The sequence below is a fragment of the Electrona antarctica genome (assembly GCF_951216825.1).
Source record: "Electrona antarctica genome assembly, chromosome: 14".
NCBI lineage: Eukaryota > Metazoa > Chordata > Actinopteri > Myctophiformes > Myctophidae > Electrona > Electrona antarctica.
Genome location: NC_136795.1, coordinates 4,962,376 through 4,985,874, shown reverse-complemented (window position 1 = coordinate 4,985,874; position 23,499 = coordinate 4,962,376). Strand labels below are relative to the sequence as shown.

At 44.2% G+C, this 23,499-nt stretch overlaps 2 protein-coding genes across 4 annotated transcripts in view; one reads left to right on the top strand and one right to left on the bottom strand.

The window, feature by feature from the left end:
- The window catches only part of ap5z1 (adaptor related protein complex 5 subunit zeta 1), a 37,204-nt gene extending 19,629 nt beyond the window's left edge, over nucleotides 1–17,575 (bottom strand). The window contains exons 1-7 of one of the 3 annotated variants that reach the window (XM_079521503.1): nucleotides 17,403–17,575; nucleotides 11,089–11,226; nucleotides 10,472–10,667; nucleotides 7,774–7,924; nucleotides 4,549–4,661; nucleotides 3,406–3,580; nucleotides 1,600–1,659 (exon numbers count right to left, since the gene is read on the bottom strand). In XM_079521503.1, coding sequence (XP_079377629.1) covers nucleotides 1,600–1,659; nucleotides 3,406–3,580; nucleotides 4,549–4,661; nucleotides 7,774–7,924; nucleotides 10,472–10,667; nucleotides 11,089–11,226; nucleotides 17,403–17,443 — 874 coding nt within the window. In that variant the 5' untranslated portion in view covers nucleotides 17,444–17,575. The remainder of the gene's footprint in view (nucleotides 1–1,599; nucleotides 1,660–3,405; nucleotides 3,581–4,548; nucleotides 4,662–7,773; nucleotides 7,925–10,471; nucleotides 10,668–11,088; nucleotides 11,227–17,402) is intronic. The other 2 variants (XM_079521504.1, XM_079521505.1) reach the window with 2 other exon arrangements.
- Nucleotides 17,576–18,211: 636 nt separating this feature from the next.
- The window catches only part of card11 (caspase recruitment domain family, member 11), a 62,383-nt gene continuing 57,095 nt past the window's right edge, over nucleotides 18,212–23,499 (top strand). Inside the window, exon 1 of the mRNA XM_079521511.1 lies at nucleotides 18,212–18,323. The gene's annotated coding sequence lies outside the window, so the exon portion shown is untranslated. The remainder of the gene's footprint in view (nucleotides 18,324–23,499) is intronic.

The window sequence follows — 23,499 nt, the reverse complement described above, 5'->3', positions numbered from 1 at the left end:
CCTGGCCACCTCCTGTACGTTTGGGTCCCCTGGCCACCTCCTGTACGTTTGGGTCCCCTGGCCACCTCCTGTACGTTTGGGTCCCCTGGCCACCTCCTGTACGTTTGGGTCCCCTGGCCACCTCCTGTACGTTTGGGTCCCCTGGCCACCTCCTGTACGTTTTGACAGATGTTTTGCATTAATCCAGTGGTTCTCAAAGTGGGGTCCGGTTTCAGAAACCTTAGGTTAGGTTTTAGAAGGTGTTTTTTGGAATCTGCCTCAGGTCTAAATTACTTTTTTTTTTTTTAAAGGTAATTTTGGTTTAAAGTAAAGCAAAATCTTTAAATCAACTTGAAAAACTTTTATTATAAATAATGTTTTTATTTGAGAACATTGAACTTGATAGGACATTTTAGTTTTAGTCATAGTCTCTTGTAAATCTGCTATTTTCAGCATGCAACCAAATATAAAATGACTTATACTGGATCTCTTGTCCACTAGTCCCTTCCTAACATTTTTGTCTAGTTTCTATCTGTTGTCGAAATTGTCAATACATTTAGCTTAGTTTTAGTCATAATAGCTTTAGTTTTCATTCAGTTTCCATTTAGTTTTCGTCAGTGAAAAAAGGTAGTCGAACATTTTTCGTCTTAGTTTTAGTCGACAAAAACAATACTGGATGTGGGGAAGAAAAAAACACACCCACTGAACATCGCAAGCAGACTGGATGGATTCCACGTTTCAGCACAAACCGTCATACGTAGCAGACGGGCTCTACAAAATGACAACGTTCAGTGTTAAAGAGTGCATAGTGGTGAAGATCTGATCAGAGGCATTGTGGATTATTAGGCCCCATTTACACTGGCAGCCAAATCCAGCCTGAATCAGATCTGAGCCGCATCCAGATTGGAATCTGATTTGTTTAAATGAGTCATGTGACCATTTAAACCAATCGGATTTCAATCTTGATGTGGCTCAGATCTGATTCAGGCTGGATTTGGCTGCCAGTGTAAATGGGTCACTCTCACCGCAGCGGTTCAGCTTCATGTAGTCAGCAAAAGATTTGAGGGAAGACAAAGGGCCGAGAAACCAGTGACAGTGCAGTAAAAGTGTAAGAGCTGTGGGTTAGGATTAAGCATTGTTATGAGTGGAGAGAGTATAGGGCTGGGCAATATGCTGAATTCTCCAATATGAGAGATCATTTTTATGATTATGATAGAAGAAGGGTCTTCTACACTCTAAAATTCTGCTCTTTAATGAACGATACAAACATGTAATGCTATTGAGACTTCAGATAAACAGAAAAACGAATTAACTCACTAAAGTAATCTCCTCTCTCTCTCTCTCTGTTGCTTAACTTGCTTTCCTGTCAACTTGTGTTATTCACAAATTAAATTTCGCTAAATAAAAGGCCTATGCTTTACTGTATAAAAATTGAAACGTGTCTACCACTTAATAATATCGACGTCTGGCCCATAAATAGTGATACAATAATATCGCCCAGCTCTAAGTCATGGTTTGGTGAGTTGACCACCACTTCCACACCAACCAAGCGAATCAGAAGCGGTCAGAAGTTAGATGTCATGCGGTTTGCCAGGCTTCGACTAACTGGACATGTCTTACCATTGGAGAGGGAGTGGGACAGGGACAGGGACAGACTGAGCTGTAGTTTGTTGGCTGCTGCTGATGAAAGATGAAAAATGTCTGATTTACAGCCTGCAGCATTTGCAAGTTCTTTGCGACATTGAGTGTAACTAATAATGTCCATGAAGGCCGAATGCTCCTGACTGTGCCCTGGAACTGTCTACATTATTAAGTCTGCCCGCTCCTTAGAGGCCTTTAAGTCCTTACTGAAAACCCATCTCTTCTCCCTGGCTTTCAATGATGTTTGACCTAACTAACCTGTCTAATACTTGTGTTGCTTCGATGTTGTTTTACTATGCTATTTGTGTCGATTGTATGCTTGTTTTATGATGTTGATTGTATGCTTGTTTTATGATCGTGTACAGCACCTAGTTTGATTTGATTTGGAGAGGTTGGCTGACAAATGCATGTGTGGGTGTTCACTTTCTGACCAAACTGCAATGTATCAGCACAGGAGAAAAGCTCCAGAACAGCTTTATCGGAGTTAACACCTCGGAGCACACGGACATCGGGGCAATACACCTCAGTTGAGCCTCATGTTTCAACAGCTGGTGCGTCTTCATCAAGGCCAGGACTCAGGTGAAGACGCACCATGCTGAATGATGCATAGCTTTTAGACTCTATGGAGGATCAGTTTGTAGGATCAGTTTGTACCTAGAAAAGAAGAATCACATAATTTCCTACATGGTCCTATGATCCTATTATCATCCCAATTTTTTTGGGGGGGGGGTCACGGGCTAAAAGGTTTGGGAACCAGTGTTTTGTGTGGGAACAGTTTTTGTTTGGGAAAAGTATGGGAACAGCACCCCCTGTGTTGGCAGTTGGGAATGCAAGAAACTTCCTTCCTAGATCTTTAATTAAAAAAAAGAAGACAATTAGCAGAAGGGTGGGGAATAGTGGGATGAATCATCTACACACCAGAGGTTACAGTTACATATTAAAGGTATAGTTTCAGACGGGAAATCAATTAACGCAGGTGTTGTGGCCTGGATCAGTGACAGGTCTGCTCCAGGTCTGCTCATGAGGGGCGTGAACGCCAAGTTCAGTCGGATAACTCACAAATAGATTTATCATAGAATGAATATACATGTGCATGAAATATCTTATCTTGGCGTTCGGCTCTGCTACATTTCTCTCCCTGCTCGGCATATTTAAACACCATCATTAAACATTAAGAGCAGGGAGATAGATAGATACAATAACAACCCCCCCATGGGGAACAACAAATACAGTAGCAGATCCCGGTGGGGGGGCGGTGGGAGCAAACAGGCGCATACCAACAGTCCAGGGACAAATTACATCAGGAAGAACAGAGACTGAGGTGAGCTTAAATAACACGGCAATTGGTCAGCTGACTGCCATGTCATCTGCCAAGGCAAATGAGTATGAAACATGTGTAGTATCAATGTAAATGTAATACGCAGGAATGCGCCCATGAGCATAGCATGAACACGCTCGAGATAAGCTACGTATCATTTAAAAAATATAAAAAAGCTCAATCGAATTCAGGTCTAGTCAGTCGCGAGCGTGTGCACGAAACGAGCACGTGTGCGACAATTTCACGAGACCGCGCCCACGTAAACACGCTTGCGCTGTCGCCCCTCGACAAAAAAAAAAGCAGGTCTCATTGAAAAGGAAATACCCGAAAGGGCCTTAAAGACTCCTATGATGTTCACTTGCTGTTTTTACACCCGGTTGTTGCACAGGGAGTGTTTTTACATACACGTGGACACCCGGTTGTTGCACAGGGAGTGCCAGAGAGGTCAGAGACGAGGTCACACCGACCTGTGTCCACGTTGGCGTTCCCACCGGAGGAGGAGTGGCACGTGAGCAGCCAATGGCGAAGCATGGAGAAGGAATGGACGTTCATCCATTGGTCCTCGGTGAAGCCCTGGCCCACACACAGCACTGTGAAGAAATCACCCGACACCGTCCCGTCCAGCTCTGCTATAGGCCCCGGCTAGAGAGAGAGAGAGAGAGAGAGAGACAGAGAGAGAGAGAGAGAGAGACACAGACAGAGAGAGAGAGAGAGAGACACAGACAGAGAGAGAGAGAGAGAGAGAGACACAGACAGAGAGAGAGAGAGAGAGAGAGAGAGAGACACAGACAGAGAGAGAGAGAGAGAGAGAGACACAGACAGAGAGAGAGAGAGAGAGAGAGACACAGACAGAGAGAGAGAGAGAGAGAGAGACACAGAGAGAGAGAGAGAGAGAGAGAGAGAGAGACAGACAGACAGACAGACAGACAGACAGACAGACAGACAGACAGACAGACAGACAGACAGACAGACAGACAGACAGACAGACAGACAGACACACAGACAGACAGACAGACACACAGACACACACACACACACACACACACACACACATTACCGAGGCTTCCAAATATGAACGCAAGCCGTTTACAATCTAAAAGGTATTTTATGCATGTCTACCGCACACATCACACAAATATCAGATGCGTACCTCAGTGGTTCCCAACCTTTTCACATCAAGGACCCCCGAATTGACACTCATAAGCCTGCCGGACCCCCATTAGAAAATATATGCCAAGGACCCCCCATAAGAGAAGATTTGTACGGCTCTAGCAGCCATTGTAATGGACTGAGAACCCTCAGTTTGACATATATTATACGGACCCTCCATTTAAGGGCATTTCTATCTCTGGGACCCCCAATTCATCTTGTAAAATCAATGATAATTTAACTCTGAGAGTGTACAAATGGAACCAAATGGACCCGTTAGGGTTCATTTGGTTCCATTTGTAGGGTCCATTTGGCTCCATTTGTACACTCTCAGAGTTACTGACCCATAAGGGTCCATTTGGTTCCAAACCATCATTTAGCTGGGGAACCCCTGGATCTCCCTCAAGGACCCCTGGGGGTCCCCGACTCCCCGGACCCCACTTTGAGAACCACTGGCTTACCTGACGTAATCTGGGCCCAGTGAAGAATCCTCCGACTGATACTCCTCCCCCTTGCTGCGTGCTGGCATAGCGCAGCCAATCAACAAGCTTCTTGCTCAGCAGGGTCACATGATCTACGGCAAGCCAGAAATCGATTGACGGTTGACACAAAGAAAAAGAAAAGTCGGATTGTTCACATCAAATCGGCCCTCTGCCATCACTGACGAGGGATTGACATTTCAAAGCCCTTGTCTGACCTCAACCATTGATTGACCAGGAACTATTTCCAGTGGTGGAATTTTGCGGTATTTGTACTTTCAGTACAATTACTAGTACTTTCGGTATTTCCAATACTTTCACTTCTACTCCACGACATCTCAGAGGCAAATACTGTACTTTTCGTTATCATTTTCATCCCACGATTTTGTAACCCATTTTTCACCCCTGTGTCAATGATCTAATGTGATCCTGGGCTCTAAATGGTAAATGGTGCATTTATATAGCGCCTTTATCCAAGGCGCTTTACATTCGTGCATTACATTCACCAATTCACACACACATTCATACACCGATTGCAGCGGAAGCCATGCAAGGTACCAACCAGCACATCGGGAGCAATTTGGGGTTCAGTGTCTTGCCCAAGGACACTTCGACATGTAGACAGGAGGAGCCGGGATTCGAACCGCCGACCCACGGATCATTGGACGACCTGCTCTACCTCCTGAGCCACAGTCGCCTCCTTGGGCTCTACACACGCTCCGCCAACCTGGGGAGAGCAACGGACTTGAACTCATGCTTCCTTCATGCATGAGTGTCCAAGTCGCTCCTTTGCACCTGACAGGGAGGGAGTTTCACTGGTTGGACGTAGCGCGTGGAAGGAACACGTTATTCCAACCAGTTCCTTTCCCCTCCATCAGGCGCCCCGGCAGGCCAGGGGGAGGCAGTTTAGAGACCAGGATTACTGCATGTTTTTGTGAGGGTACCTACCACAGGGGACACGGGGAGAACATGCAAACTCCACACAGAAAGGCTCTTTTGCCAACCCCGCCTCGGGTATGGGCACTGATGACGCGGAGGAGAGAACACGCCGCCAGCACCCACAGCATCCCGAGCGGGAATCGAACCCAGGACCTTCTAGCTGTGAGGCGACAGCACTACCGACTGTACCACCGTGCCCTACAAATACTGTACTTTATTCCACTACATTTATTTGAAAACTTTAATTAGGCTATTAGTTACTTGAATTTTGATTATTATTACAAAACATACATTAATCACCTCAGTATACATTTCGGCCATTTGAAAACAGCCGATCTACAGCATTGTGTGTGACTTTTCAAAATATTTGTTATACATTTGAAAACTTGAAATGGGACACTCTGCATAATGGACACTCTGCATAATGAGTACTTTTACTTGTAGCAGAGTATTTCTGTTGCAGTATTGGTAATTTTGCTAACCCATTTTGACCTGGGAACGATTCTACAAATGGCTTCTAAATCTTAACAGTTGTCTGAAAAACCTCATGTTTCTATGCCAGTGTTGCTCAACCTTTTTCATGTCAAGGACCCCCAGAATTATCTGTAATTGGTGACCGACCCCCATCTGAAAATATGTTGTACCAGGGACTCCCTGGAAGCAAAGATTTTAGTTAAAAACGCTCTGAAAGAATATATATATATATATATATATATATATATATATATATATTCAAGGATTTGCGCCACATATTCACGATTTTTCAAAAATAGCAGACCTACAAGCTCGTAGGTGCCGCGCTACGAGCTTGTAGATCTGCTATTTTTCAATAGCTAAAGTATAACATGATGCTTAAAACACCAAAAGGGGTTCCCGTCCAAAATGGGTTAAGTAAAAAAACCTTTAGTACTTTTTTTCCCCCCACCACCGTCCACCACGTACCATGAGTAAGGCTGTCTGGGCAGTGTGAGACGAGGCTGTTGAGGACCTTACCATGAGTAAGGCTGTCTGGGCAGTGTGAGACAAGGCTGTTGAGGACCTTACCATGAGTAAGGCTGTCTGGGCAGTGTGAGAGGAGGCTGTTGAGGACCTTACCATGAGTAAGGCTGTCTGGGCAGTGTGAGAGGAGGCTGTTGAGGACCTTACCATGAGTAATGCTGTCTGGGCAGTGTGAGAGGAGGCTGTTGAGGACCTTACCATGAGTAAGGCTGTCTGGGCAGTGTGAGACGAGGCTGTTGAGGACCTTACCATGAGTAAGGCTGTCTGGGCAGTGTGAGAGGAGGCTGTTGAGGACCTTACCATGAGTAAGGCTGTCTGGGCAGTGTGAGAGGAGGCTGTTGAGGACCTTACCATGAGTAATGCTGTCTGGGCAGTGTGAGAGGAGGCTGTTGAGGACCTTACCATGAGTAAGGCTGTCTGGGCAGTGTGAGAGGAGGCTGTTGAGGACCTTACCATGAGTAAGGCTGTCTGGGCAGTGTGAGACGAGGCTGTTGAGGACCTTACCATGAGTAAGGCTGTCTGGGCAGTGTGAGAGGAGGCTGTTGAGGACCTTACCATGAGTAAGGCTGTCTGGGCAGTGTGAGAGGAGGCTGTTGAGGACCTTACCATGAGTAAGGCTGTCTGGGCAGTGTGAGAGGAGGCTGTTGAGGACCTTACCATGAGTAAGGCTGTCTGGGCAGTGTGAGAGGAGGCTGTTGAGGACCTTACCATGAGTAAGGCTGTCTGGGCAGTGTGAGAGGAGGCTGTTGAGGACCTTACCATGAGTAAGGCTGTCTGGGCAGTGTGAGAGGAGGCTGTTGAGGACCTTACCATGAGTAAGGCTGTCTGGGCAGTGTGAGAGGAGGCTGTTGAGGACCTTACCATGAGTAAGGCTGTCTGGGCAGTGTGAGACGAGGCTGTTGAGGACCTTACCATGAGTAAGGCTGTCTGGGCAGTGTGAGAGGAGGCTGTTGAGGACCTTACCATGAGTAAGGCTGTCTGGGCAGTGTGAGAGGAGGCTGTTGAGGACCTTACCATGAGTAAGGCTGTCTGGGCAGTGTGAGAGGAGGCTGTTGAGGACCTTACCATGAGTAAGGCTGTCTGGGCAGTGTGAGAGGAGGCTGTTGAGGACCTTACCATGAGTAAGGCTGTCTGGGCAGTGTGAGAGGAGGCTGTTGAGGACCTTACCATGAGTAAGGCTGTCTGGGCAGTGTGAGAGGAGGCTGTTGAGGACCTTACCATGAGTAAGGCTGTCTGGGCAGTGTGAGAGGAGGCTGTTGAGGACCTTACCATGAGTAAGGCTGTCTGGGCAGTGTGAGAGGAGGCTGTTGAGGATGGGCAGAGTGTGTGTGAGGGAGTGCGGCGGCCCTTCGGATGACTTGGCCTCCAGGCTGCGCAACAGCTGAGCGCAAAAAGACGACACATCAGTCCTGGAGGTTGTCTGGAGGAGTGGAGGAACAACGAGGGAGACAGAGAGCAGTGATGATGTCGTTGGAGGAGTGGAGGAACAACGAGGGAGACAGAGAGCAGTGATGATGTCGTTGGAGGAGTGGAGGAACAACGAGGGAGACAGAGAGCAGTGATGATGTCGTCAACTAATAAACACCATGACGAAAAATGTTCGTCGACTATACCTTTTTTCACCGACGGAAACTCAAACTAAATTAAAAACTAAAACTGAGACTAAATATATTTGACAATTTCGTCAACACATAAAAACTAGACTAAAGTGTTAGGAAGGGACAAGAGATCCAGTATAAGTCATTTTACACTTGGTTGCATGCTGAAAATAGCCGATCTACAAGCTCACAACGCGTCGCAGTACCGGTAGAACATCTGCCATTACGACGGCATCAAGAACCGCCAAAATCAACTGTAGATTTAGTCGAAAAAAATCTTGTGAAATGTAGTCGACAAAACTAGAGTAACACTAAAATATTCCAGGCGACTAAAATGTGACTAAAACTAAATGAAAACTATTCAAGAGACTATGACTAAAACTTGCTGCCAAAAACAACACTGACTTTGACGATGGCCACTATATTTCTACACTCACTCCAGAGGGGCCACATTGCTGTTGTAGCAAAATAAAAAATCACACCCGTGTGAACTGAGTGGTGTAAGGTCTTATATAGCCTGTCTGACGTAATGAAATCATGTCTGACGTAATGAAATCACACCCGGGTGAACAGGGTGAACATAGCAACCATGCTCATTTTTTCTGCACTAACAAAGCCAGTTGTAGGAGTGGTTTACACCACTCAACAACCATGCTCATTTTTTCTGCACTAACAAAGCCAGTTGTAGGAGTGGTTTACACCACTCAAAAATAGCAGATCTACAAGCTCAAAGCTTGAGCTTGTAGATCTGTATTCAATTCTATTTTTGAATTGGAATCCTGAACATTAACATTTTTATGTAATTTCAAATGCCTTTAATTAGGCTATACTTGTGTTGAGCAATGAGCTACTAATTTAGACTGAAGTCATTCAAGCGGGTCATGTTTGCATGTTGTGGAATTGTAAACAGCTGAAACCAATAACAAATCAGTATTCTGACATTAAGCGAAAGCACGTGAAAATGGAAAGAGACAGTCAACAAGATAGTAGAATACGTAGACACTAGACAGACAGATGAGAACAGTTAAAGATAGTAGAACACGTAGACACTAGACAGACAGATGAGAACAGTGAAAGATAGTAGAATACGTAGACAGACAAATGAGAACAGTTAAAGATAGTAGAATACGTAGACACTAGACAGACAGATGAGAACAGTGAAAGATAGTAGAATACGTAGACACTAGACAGACAGATGAGAACAGTTAAAGATAGTAGAACACGTAGACACTAGACAGACAGATGAGAACAGTGAAAGATAGTAGAATACGTAGACACTAGACAGACAGATGAGAACAGTGAAAGATAGTAGAATACGTAGACACTAGACAGACAGATGAGAACAGTGAAAGATAGTAGAATACGTAGACACTAGACAGACAGATGAGAACAGTTAAAGATAGTAGAATACGTAGACACTAGACAGACAGATGAGAACAGTGAAAGATAGTAGAATACGTAGACACTAGACAGACAGATGAGAACAGTGAAAGATAGTAGAATACGTAGACACTAGACAGACAGATGAGAACAGAACAGTGAAAGATAGTAGAATACGTAGACACTAGACAGACAGATGAGAACAGTTAAAGATAGTAGAACACGTAGACACTAGACAGACAGATGAGAACAGTGAAAGATAGTAGAACACGTAGACAGACAGATGAGAACAGTGAAAGATAGTAGAACACGTAGACACTAGACAGACAGATGAGAACAGTGAAAGATAGTAGAACACGTAGACACTAGACAGACAGATGAGAACAGTGAAAGATAGTAGAACACGTAGACACTAGACAGACAGATGAGAACAGTGAAAGATAGTAGAACACGTAGACACTAGACAGGCAGATGAGAACAGAACAGTGAAAGATAGTAGAATACGTAGACACTAGACAGGCAGATGAGAACAGAACAGTGAAAGATAGTAGAATACGTAGACACTAGACAGACAGATGAGAACAGTGAAAGATAGTAGAACACGTAGACACTAGACAGACAGATGAGAACAGTGAAAGATAGTAGAATACGTAGACACTAGACAGACAGATGAGAACAGTTAAAGATAGTAGAATACGTAGACACTAGACAGACAGATGAGAACAGTGAAAGATAGTAGAACACGTAGACAGACAGATGAGAACAGTGAAAGATAGTAGAACACGTAGACAGACAGATCAGAACAGTGAAAGATATAGAAAGAATTGAGCTAGAACAATGAATCAATAATATCTATACGCAAACATGGTTGCAGGATTACAGAATGAGCAGTCATTTGGAATGATCAATTCTTTTGGAGAAAAAAATAATAATAATGCAACTGTTTTTAGTACAAACCAACAAAAGAAAATGGATATACGACGACCAACCTGTGAGAGTAATAGTGCAGCAGCGTGGCTGTTTGGTGGTGGACTGCTGGGCTCCTGCGCGGCGCCGTTGTAGTTCCCGTCCTGCCCAGTAGGGGCCAGTGTCTCCCTGAGCACGGCAGAGCTCAGCACCTGGAGTTGCTCCACTGAGGTGGACAGAAGCAGAGCCAGCAGTCTCTTCTGAAGCTCTGGAGGTAACCTGGGCTCAACGAGGCACAATACAGCAAGGTCAAAGGTCACGGTCGAGTTTATTTGCATGACCCCAAATTGGGCTATGCAGTGTAGAACCAGTGGTGGAAAAGGTACTCAATTGTTTTACTTAAGTAAAAGTACCAATACTGCAATTTAGAAGTACTTTGTTACAAGTAAAAGTCCCGTATTAAAAATGTACTCAAGTAAAAGTACAAAAGTAGCGGCATCAAAATGAATGAATGTCCCATTTCACAAGTTCAAAATGTGCACAAACTCTTTTGAAAATAGCCGATCTACAAGATCTCAACACTAGACTAACACCAAAACATTCCAGGTGACTAAAATGTGAATAAAATTAAATGAAAACTATTCAAGAGAATATAACTAAAACTAAAATTTGCTGTCAAAAACAACAGTGGTGTCCTTACACTCTGGTGTATTTGGTGGCAGAAAGGATGAGATGCAGTCTCTGGAGGGAGTTGATGGTGTCATGACTGAAGTCCTTTCCCTGGAGAGATTTTACTATCCTACTGTAGAACTTCTGGAGCTCAGCGTCCTGAATCTCCCTGGGGAAAAAAGTGCACAAAATGTTGTTGACGACAGTAGCATGATTTTAGAATACATTGTTTGCGTGTACATAGTAGTAACGGATGAACTAACTGTAAAGTCACAAGTTAGTCAGACGATGTATGAAATGAAAACACTGCATCTACTTGAAGAATGTCATTGTTATGTATTCAGACTGACAAAAGCCTGCAGGCCACTGTATATCAGAATTTTCACACACAAAAAATAAAATAAAATAAAATAAAAATGCCTTCGATTACAATTACGTTATGATACACCATTCATTTTAATTTACATAACTGAGGTGAGGTGATTATGGGCTTCATGATATTAGCTTTATAAGTTAGTGATTGATTGATTGACAAGTTTGTAGAATGGGTACAGTCGAATACATTTTGGAGAAGGATCGGACAGAGACATCCCACCTCTGCCTGAGTGGTAAATGGTAAATGATGCATAAAAGCGCCTTTATCCAAGGCGCTTTTAGATTTTAGACAAGGCGCATAGATTGTGCATTACATTCACCCATTCACACACACACATTCATACACCGATGGCAGCGGAAACCATGCAAGGCACCAACTAGCACATCGGGAGCAATTAGGGGTTCAGTGTCTTGCTCAAGGACACTTCGACAGTAACTCTGGGGGAGCCCGGGTTCGAACTGGCAACCTTGCGGTTCCCATCCAGGCACTCTACCCCTGAGCCACCACCACCCCCCGAGTGCCTGTCCAACTCCAAACCGATTATATTATAGCTCTATGGTCCAAAGACTCCAAACCAAACCATAGGTAAAAGGAGAACCAAACCCCACTCAGATCGTAAAAATCTCAGTGTGCTCAGCTGCTCCACATTATACTCCCATTTGTCTTTGCGTCTGCCTGCACCATATGTTATCACTAATAACATGGTATTATACTTTCATGTATGCCTCATATGCAGATTTCCTATAGTCACATTTCCTATAGGATCCTATAGGATTTTACAAATGTCCAACACAATCCTATAGGATTCTATTGGCATCGGCATCCAATTGGATTTTCCAAAGTTCCAATAGGATCCTATTGGGTTATATCAAACTTTGATAGGATTCTATTGGAACTTCGGAAACTCCAGTAGGATTTTCTGAAATTCCAATTGAACCTGTAGACATGTCCAAAGTTCCAACAGAAATCTGTAGAAATATCCAAAGTTCCAACAGAACCCTATATGATTATATTGCAACTTTGAAGATTCCAACAAAATCCTACTACGGGATTCTGAAATTCCTAAGATTCCATAAGAATCCTATACCATTTCACTCCTTTAGAATTCTAAAATTCATCTACAATGTTCTGTCACCTCTACAAATCCTTATTGAAATCTCATTGAACTACTGTATGTGTTCACCCTATACTGGAAAAGCCATTTGGTCCCAAAGGATTAAACAAAATCATTCATGTCGTGTCAATTAGGAATCTTATAGGAAGCCTAGCTATTGGAAATATTAAGTGTGTTTGCTTATAAAACAAATTATCCCCATTAAAACAAATGTAGCAATTTTTCAAATGTAGAACAAATACAACGTTGCTCATGGTAGGCATAGATACATGTATTTATTGTCTCCACCAGGCCGAAGGCATGGGGAGAGAGTATGTTTTGCACTCCGTCCGTCCGTCCGTCTGTGAACAGCTAATCTCCGGCACCGCTAACCCGGTCTATGCCAAATTTTGCACACACATTCCCTGGATGCCAACGATGAACCTCTGCCCCAAAATGTCCAGAACGGCCTGTTATAGTGCCACCAGGAGGCCGCTTTGTGCAAAACAAGTTTTTGGACAGTACACCTACAGATTTTGTCCAAACATCACGCAAATTGTTACACAGTCTCTCTAGAGAACGAAACGTGTCTTTCAGATTTCTCAGACTCCATCCTGATTGGCTAAGATTGGCTTCTAAAGTTCGCAGGAGTGCTCAGTTTCAAACAAAAATGCTGCAAATCATGAACACATCGTGTGATTTCCGTGAAATTGTGCACGCACATTCCCACTAGGCCGAGGAAGAAATGCCACACAAACATTTTCAACTCAGCCTCATGGTGGTGCTATAACTGGCCGAAAAGTGTTTTTACCTCTAACTGCACGGATCTGTGGATAACTTTGTATGCCAACTCCCTAGAGGCCAAGGAAAAACCTTTGCCTGGAATTTTTCACATCTGCTCTTTATAGCGCCACCAGGAGGCCGACATATGGAAAACACATACAACACACACACACATATTGAATACCCAGGACCTGAATGGAAAGTTGGAAACAGGACCGCAAGGACATTTTTAAGAGCTTTGGACGTGTGTTTGACCGTACTCCGTACCGTTTACATTTCTGCCAATAAAGTATTCAATCAATCATTATACAACAGGTTGTTTTTCGAGGAAGCAATCTGATTGGTTGAAACAGCCTTCTAGCTGTGGTTCAAACGAGCACCACTCCACACCTAATCTTCTTCAGTGATGCGTGCGGAACTCGACTATGTCTCGTTCCTGACCGCATCACTGTCGTGGCAATAATCACGTTAAACGACACCCTCTCGTGTAATATTGCTTAAGTCAAAACCACCGATCTGAGTGATATGGGCATGTACAGTTGGAGGCCATCGATATTGTCCTTTTCTTTTTGCTGAGGTTTGCGTGATCTGCGCAAAAGGACAGTTAACCCATTTTGGGGCGGGCCGCGGGAACCCCTTTTGGTGTTTTAAACATTGTTATAATTTAGCTATTGAAAAATAGCAAATCTACAAGCTCATAGCGCGCCACTCGGTGGCGCGCTACAAGCTTGTAGGTCTGCTATTTTTGAAAAATCGTGAAAATATTTATTTCAGAAAACTGGAGGATTTAGAAGGATTTTTTTAAATGTTGAGGTCAGGCCTAAATGGGTCAAATGATAAGGGACAATATCGGTGGCACCCAACTGTATATGCATGTGTGTCTGTCAGCCCTTGTTCCTTTTAAGTCAGATCTGAATTTCTACCTGAAGGGACAGTTCTTGTCCCTTATGGACCCTGGCCCCTTCTGTGCCCATATATGGAGTTGAGTGATTTGTTTGTGCCTGATGTCATGATGACATTGAGGTTAGACAACACCAGTGGTGGAAAGTAACTATGTACTTTTACTTAAGTACAGTTTTGAGAATTTGTACTTTACTTGAGTATTTCCAATTTCCAGTACTTTTAGTTCTACTCCACTACATCTCAGAGCCGACATTTGTACTCTTACTTCACTACAATTATTTGAAAACTTTAGTTACTAGTTACTTTGGCGATTTTAATTTTGATTAGAAAACATACATTAACCACTTCAACCCTATACATTTCTGCCATTTGAAAATAGCCGATTGCTGACACCGTTATGTTGCGGCAGTGACACGGTATAAGAAAGCCAAGCGGAGTCACAGAGCTGGACAACTTTGGAGCAGCGAGTTTGAAGCAGCACAGAGACAGTCATCCTTTAAGAGTTTGAAGCAGCACAGAGGCAGACATCCTTTAAGAGCTTGAAGCAGCACAGAGACAGACATCCTTTAAGAGCTTGAAGCAGCACAGAGACAGACATCCTGAAGCAGCACAGAGACAGTCATCCTTTAAGAGTTTGAAGCAGCACAGAGACAGACATCCTGAAGCAGCACAGAGACAGACATCCTTTAAGAGCTTGAAGCAGCACAGAGACAGTCATCCTTTAAGAGCTTGAAGCAGCACAGAGACAGACATTCTTTAAGAGCTTGAAGCAGCACAGAGGCAGACATTCTTTAAGAGCTTGAAGCAGCACAGAGGCAGACATTCTTTAAGAGCTTGAAGCAGCACAGAGGCAGTCATCCTTTAAGAGCTTGAAGCAGCACAGAGGCAGTCATCCTTTAATGAAGCAGCACAGAGGCAGACATTCTTTAAGAGCTTGAAGGGAAACAGAACTGAAACGTCTCTTCACTCTTTTCGTTACAGATCAGTTGATATTCAGCTGAGTTGCAGCAGCTGTTTGACCATGCACTGGATAGTCAATCTGAGATCAACAATAGGACGTGGAGGCAGTCAGGCTGCAGTGACCGTGGGGCATGAGGTGTACTCGTTTGGAGGTTACTATAGTGAATCACTGTACGTCAATGTGAACGTCTTCAACACAGTGTCTCTGAGATGGAGGATGCTGCCCCTTCCAGTGGAAACTAGAAGAGGAGAACCTACCCTCGACGTTCCCGTCGCACGCATAAACCACACTGCTGCTCTGGTAGAATATACAGTTTACCTTTTTGGGGGTAGTAGTAGATCGGAGCGGTGCACTGTGCTTTATGCATTTGATGTCGACGCCCACACATGGTTCAAACCCAGGGTTTCTGGGACTGTCCCCGAGGGACATCCACATGTGAGACACTCAGCCTGTGTCTTGGAGAAGGTCATGTTTATCTATGAAGGATGCACCCACCCGTCTTCAAGGACTAATCGCATGTACAAGTTGGACACCACCACGATGGTCTGTACTTGTATTAACACCAGAGACACTGCGCAATATTCATTGTGGCACTCTGTCATCATCGGGACAAAGATCTTTGTATTTGATGCAAGGCGCATGGCGCTGTGGCTGTGGGATGACTACCTCGAGACCATCAGAGTGTTTGACACAGAGACCAACCTATGGAAGAACACACCTCCTGCACAGATTCTCGGAGGCTACGGTCATTCAGCCTTTACCTGCAATGGAGAGCTGTACGTATTTCGTAGCGCAAATCACTATACCCCCAATGATTTGTGGAGATTCAGTCCAGAGACTTTCTCCTGGAAGGAGGTTAAGCCCAAGGGGAACGGGCCATCACGAATGACTAATGGCTGCTGTTGCATTGTGGTGGGAGACCGTATCATCCTCTTTGGAGGAGACAACACAAATTCTGACCTGTATGTCTTAGACTTGAATCCTAGCCTGAAGACGTTATGCAAGCTAGCAGTTATTCAGTATGGACTGGATCAGTCTGAACTCCCACACAACATGAGGTGGGAACTGGCAGCCATGAATGAAACAAATTAAATATGGCCTGGACCGCTGGCCATAGGCTACGATGTAGTACTGACAGCGCGTCGCGGGTTCGGGTCCCGATCCCGACGGCCTTTGCTGAGTGTCACTCCCCATCTCTCTCTCTCCATTTACTGTCAGCCTACTGTCATATCTATAATAATAAAAAGCCCAAATATAAATCTTAAAAATCACACCCGTGTGAAGTGAGGGGCAGTCGTATCAGTGTACATCATCATGACGTAAAGTAGACACTATGCCTATTTGCTCAGACACTGAGGTAAAATTATCCATTCATTGTCAATGGGAATTTAATGTTTGAGTTAGGACAACGTTTGTGGACAGACAACAAAAGCTGAGTCTCAAAAAAGGGAGCATTCTATACCGAATGTCTGTCTGTCTCTCTCTCTCTCTCTGAGTGGTTCTCAAACTATTTCATGTCAATTCAGGACCCCCAAGAATTATATGTATTTGCCCCCCCCCCCCCCCCCCCATCTTGAAAATATGTTGTTCCAGCCAGGGATCCCCACAGGGATCCCCACAGATGTGTGTGTGTACCCCAGTCCAACCCCAAGTTCGAGTTGCATGTGGCATTGTTTGTTTCACTTTCGAGATAGTTTTGCGAGAATACACAAAACTCTACAGTTTAAAACAACAGTTATTTCAAAACATGTTATAATTTTTTTTTATCTCCCCTCAGTCACCATCCAAGATGTCGTTCCTGCCCAACTACAAGTGAAGCAACACATCTACAGTCATCTCAAACAACATCACCAGATAATTAATACAGGAAAGAAGTCCTACAGCTGTGGCCACTGGCCAGTGTGGGAAAAGTTTCAGCTCAAACGGTTAATTGTCTCAGACATCACCAGATAATTCACACAAGAGGGAGGCGTAGTATTATGGGCTTCATAATATTAGCTTTATAAGTTAGTGATTGATTGAGTGATTGATTGACATATTGTAGAATGGGTACAGTTCAAGGAAAGTACAGGCCAATACAAAATCTGCTAAGAGGATAAAACCAGAAAAAGCACCAAGACTTGTTTACATAAGGGTCCTGCATTTTCAATTCATCAGAACATTTTAAAGACATACAAAGCTATAGCTAGCCACCTTTCAATCTCTCTTTTTTTGTTTAGGTTTTCTTACCTTGCTTGTTTAATAAGACTTTCAGAACCAGGCGAATACATTTTGGAGAAGGATCACACAGCCCACCGCTGCTCTGCCTGAGTGCCTGTCCAAACCGATTATATCATAGCTCTATGGTCCAAACCACTCCAAACCAAACCATAGGTAAAAGGAGAACCAAACCCCACTCCTCAGATCGTAAACAAATCTCGGTGCTCTAAAGAAGACGTCCGGGTTGAAATCACAATCACATGACCAATGTAGTTCCGCTAGCTACCTCTGCGCCAGATGCAATGATGCAAAGATGCATCCAAATGATACTCCCATTTGTCTTTGCGTCTGCCCGTGTGAACGTTAATACTCTATGGTGTGAACGCACCATGGCTGCCTGCAGTGCACTTGTTCGGTAATAAATGGTATTATACTTTCATGTATGCTTCATATGCTCTGTTAAAGTAAAAGCATTATGAGAATATGAGTATATTCCGGGGAAGTTTCGTTTATTGGCTACTGTTTGAGAAGAATACTGGGCAATGTCATTAAGCTGTTGTTGATTGATAGTCAGTATACTATAGCGGTATAGCCTATAACTTGTGGCGCAGCTCAGCATCAATGAACCTGTCCCCGCCCCCCCCCCCCCCCCCCCCCCCCCCTCTCTCTCTCTCTCTCTCTCTCTCTCTCTCTCTCTCTCACACACACAGTCACACACACTGACTGACTGTGCAACAGTAACAGGTGACGGGGTTAAGTTTATAGCCAGGCATGAGGTGTTGTCAAGCTTCTTTGAAGGGTATATTTCAATCTATATACTAATCAATAGATGTTCTTTTAATAAACCAGCCCGTGGTGATTGACACACACTAGGCTGCTTGCTGGAGCAATATCGCGACGTACGTCTCTCTTCAAGTCTTCAAACTAATCGTCGCAGACAGTTCAGGACAGGTAGGTCAAATTAAATACGATCTGTATTTACAAGCGTGGGCGTAATCTATTTAATTGAATTGTAGACTCGTCCAAAGTCAACCTGCGTCGAGCTGAATGGAAAAAGTGACAAATCATTGTTGCCTCGATTCGAAGCAGCCTATTCTCACATCACTGCACCCGGAGACAAAGTAATCTTCAACCAAAAAAGGTCAACTGGACAAGTTGACAATTCTCAGTTGGGAAAATGTTGATACTAGCTTGTTTACACCAGTGGTTCCCAAAGTTGTGTTCGGGGACCCCCAGGGGTCCTTGAGGGAGTTCCAGGGGGTACCCAGCTTAATAGTAATAGTTTGGAACCAAATGGACCCTTATGGGTCTGTAACTCTGAGAGTGTACAAATGGACAAAACTTATTGGGTTCCCCGAGATAGAAATGCCATTAAATGGGGGTCCGTAGACTAATGCATGTCAAACTGGGGGGTCCTTGAAATTAAACGAGTTGAGAATCACTGCTAGAGCCGTAAAAACCTTCTCTATATTTTTTAATGGGGGTCCACGGGCTGATTAGTGTCAATTTGGGGGTCCTTGACATGAAAAAGTTTGGGAACCACTGGTTTACACATTTAGGCATTATAAGACAGATTTTTTACTTAATAGCAGCCGATGTTGTGGTATACTTATACCACCTTTTACCTGACTGTGCCTGTGTGTGCCATACTTTAAATTCCTTTGGCCTGGTACATGAAGAAGTTATTCATAGGGCAATCTGAGAACCCATTGTCAAAAAATTAAGGAAAAACAGCGCTCTCCTTTTCCTTTGAATTTGAGTCAACAACAGTCTGTCTCGAGACTCGAGAGACTATTCACAATGGGTACATTAAACCCCCTAACCCCTGTCATCAGGTCGTTATCTGGCATCCAAAAGGTTTGGATTCCAGCAATGACAGGTGCAGAGAGGACAGAGAGGACAAAGGGAATATCCACTGAAGAGATGAGGAAAAGTAATAGAGAGCAAGTATCAAAGAAAGAGTGAGAGATAGAGACAGAGGGAGACTTAAGCAAGACATAGAACGTTTAAGACAGGTACTCACGGCCACACAGCCAACTCAAGGTACGGCCACGGAGCCGACTTGAGGACCCAACGCAGCTCCTCCAAGGAAAACAAACAAATTAACGGAGCTGAACGTGAATCCCCCCCACCGTCCACCCCTTTTTCCCCCCACTGTATATGTTTCTTTTCCCTTTTTACCTCCTTTATGATGAATTCCTGTTCTGTCTATAGAAGTGTCTATTTGTACGTCTCTAAATGTTTTGATGATTTGAACATGGTGGACCCTATTGGAAACAAGTGTAATGCTTAATTGGGTCGTCCACTCACAGTTAACAGCCTTTGTATTGAGTTTGTGCTTGAAATGTACTGTAATTCTGCAAACTGTTAATAAATTCTTCAATCAATCAATCAATCAAAACTGTACTACAGTGGAAAGAGAAGATAGATAAACCATGCATTGGTGCCAGTGCTGTAATAACAATGGGCAGCTGGCCTACATGGAACGAGTTTAAATGCATGCCCAAATATGGAGTATGCAGATGTCAGAACAACAGGCCAGCTCCATATATGGAGATATAGGGGTGATAGAGGTCCAGATAGCCAGGGCGGGCAGAGGCTTTTGTGCTGTTTCTGGACAACGGTGTACCCGACCGACTCGACACCGCCGGGCACAGCACTCCCCGAGGAGGTGTGGAACGCGTGCGGTTCTCAAGTTACGTGGATTACAGACGTACACACGTACGTACACACAGAGAGACTTGGCACATTTAGAGATAGATTATATAAATGGACTCTAGGGTGTATATTGTTCCCATGTGGCTCCTTATTGCTAAGTGTTGTGTCACATAATTATGTCCTGGAACAGCAATTTAAGCTGTTAGAATCCATCTTTACATCCAGGAAACCCATTTTCAAAGTTTCATTTTTTAAAACAAGTGAATTGTATATTGTGCACAGCACAGCTTCATTCAGGTCTCCCTTTCGCTCTGTCTCTGTCCTCCTCACCCCTCACCTTCCCACCTCCCCTCCCTCTATCTCCCGTGTGCAGAGCCCACATATCAAATTCCCATAGGCTTCAGCTGTTCTGTCGGACAATGAAGCCTTTATGATGGCCTGTACACCTGAACCAATCAAACCTGCCCATCAGTTAGTTAGCCGGCCAATCCTGGGCCCAGACCCCATCTATAAGCCCCTGCTATAGAGTCAGAGAAAAAAAACTTCTTGCTGCATGAAAGGTTTAGACTGGTCTGGTAACATTTTCTTAGGGGCGGCCTTGCATCTTAAATAAATGAAGTGATGATACAGTTAAAGGAGGCCTCTTGTGTGTGTGTGTGTGTGTGTGTGTGTGTGTGTGTGTGTGTGTGTGTGTGTGTGTGTGTGTGTGTGTGTGTGTGTGTGTGTGTGTGTGTGTGTGTGTGTGTGTGTGTGTGTGTGTGTGTGTGTGTGTGTGTGTGTGTGTGCGCGTGCGTGCGTGCGTGCGTGCGTGCGTGGTTGTATGCACATATGTGTGTGCGTGGTTGTATGCACATATGTGTGTGTTACAAGTGTATGTGAGAGAAAGGTAATGTTTCTAAACTTTCTATGCACAAGTTTGTGGATGGCTGTTCTAAAACACCTAATTGAGTGGAAAAGACACATCCACGTACGCATGCACGTGCAAATGAATGCAGTGCAGACACGCACACAGTCACACACACACACACACACACACACACACACGCGTACATGCACATGCACACACAGACATACTGTAGACATGTAGCCAGAGATCTGATGAAATTGAAACGCTTTGCAGACCACAAAGCACTGAGAAGACTGCACTGCATAGTGATACAACTCTGTTCAGTACTACTCTGTAATGCATATATATATATAATGACAGAACGTATTAGTTTATTCTAGTACTCTGTGCTGCATAGTGACAGAACTCATGAGTTAATTCTAGTACTCTGTGCTGCATAGTGACAGAACGTATTAGTTCATTAGTATTATGTACTACATAGTGACAGAACTCATGAGTTCATTCTCACATCTGGCTTTAAAAGAAGGAAGTGACTACAAGCCTTAGTTTCTCGGTATTCAACTCCAAAATAAGAGATGAGAGAAGGAAGGAAGTGTGTTTTGTACTGTCTTTTAATGTCTATTTATAGTCTGTGTGTATGCAGTTCTTCTAGTATGTCTGCATGCATTTGCATTCACGCATGTGTTGGTGCTTTTTGTTCACTTAAAAAAATATACAAGACATTGTCAGAAAAGGTGTTTTAGAGAAAGGAAATACAACAAATCGCATCAAATAAAAGGTATTGTTTTTCGGTACTATTTTTGAGTGGTGCAACCACTCCCTTACGGAGCTATGTGTGTGGTTGGGTGGCTGGGTGCCTGCCTGGGTGCCTGGGTATGAGCACGAAAATAGCATGGTTGTTTTTCACCACCTGTGCGCAACCTAACACACACACAAACACACACTCCCATATTAACTGTATATATGATGATTTTGGGTGTGCCAGTACAGTACAGTACAGTACAGTAGAGGGTACAGTAGAGGGACCCCCACACGGTAACTCTGTCATTTCTCAACCGTTTCGGACGTGGGGCGGCTCAACGGAATCGGCCCGGCCCCCTGGGCGCGTTCCTGGTGTCTGGATGTTCTGGGGACCCCCCCGGGGACTCCCCGGGGACCCCAGAGACCCCCACATGGTAACTCTCTCATTTCTCAACCGTTTCGGACTTGGGGTGGCTAGCCGGAATCGGCCCGGCCCCCTGGCTGTGGTCCTGTGGGTCTGGAACTTCCGGGGACCCCCACACGGAGTTGCACCACTCACTTCACACGGGTGTGATTTTTTTAAATCCATTTATTAAGTCCTATTTGAATCTTTATTTCTTAGCAAAAATAGCAGATTATAAATTATGCTCACAACGCATCACATCACTTGTAGGCCCATTTTGTGCTATTTTCCAAAATATTTGAACATTTGGATCTCGATCAAATCATAGATCTCTAAGTAAATACAAATAACTGTGTGAGATTGTGTGTGACACATTTGGCATATGGTATATTAAGTTCCCACATACAGTATCGGTGAAGCAGATAACAGTTTTATGCAAAAGTGTGTGTGGGTGTGTGTATGCGTGCGTGCTTGCGTGCGTGTGTGCGTGGATGTGAGAGTGTGTATCAGATACGTAGGGTTGATTTGCGTAGCTGTCGGCTAAAAGTCATAATGTGTGATTATTGGACATTGCCCACTACCCAGACAATATTCAAATGTGACAGAGACACAGGACTGTGTGTGTGTGTGTGTGTGTGTGTGTGTGTGTGTGTGTGTGTGTGTGTGTGTGTGTGTGTGTGTGTGTGTGTGTGTGTGTGTGTGTGTGTGTGTGTGTGTGTGTGTGTGTGTGTGTGTGTGTGTGTGCGCGTGTGCGTGTGTGTGTGTGTGGCATGTCTGCGTGCAAATGTTGAAGCAGAAGCGATGGCAGGAAATAAGGACAGTGGGATATCTGTGTGTGTGTGTGTGTGTGTGTGTGTGTGTGTGTGTGTGTGTGTGTGTGTGTGTGTGTGTGTGTGTGTGTGTGTGTGTGTGTGTGTGTGTGTGTGTGTGTGTGTGTGTGTGTGTGTGTGTGTGTGTGTGTGTGTGTGTGTGTGCAGTGCAGTGACCATGTTTTTTTTCCTGTCAAAGTTAACCTGTTAAACCCTAACATCCCTATTCGGACCATGTCTTATAACCTGTTAAACCCTAACATCCCTATTCGGACCATGTCTTATAACCTGTTAAACCCTAACATCCCTATTCGGACCATGTCTTAAAGTTAACCTGTTAAACCCTAACATCCCTATTCGGACCATGTCTTAAAGTTAACCTGTTAAACCCTAACATCCCTATTCGGACCATGTCTTAAAGTTAACCTGTTAAACCCTAACATCCCTATTCGGACCATGTCTTAAAGTTAACCTGTTAAACCCTAACATCCCTATTCGGACCATGTCTTATAACAAAACAGGCAAATCTACAAGCTTTCAGCTTTCTAGCAAATGCAACAGTTTGTAATCTTGTAGATTGGCTTAGATCTTCAGCGGAGAGATTCTGTGTAGCGGGGGGGGGGGGGGGGGGGGGAATAGGAGGGGGGACCAAATGGGGGACCAAATGTG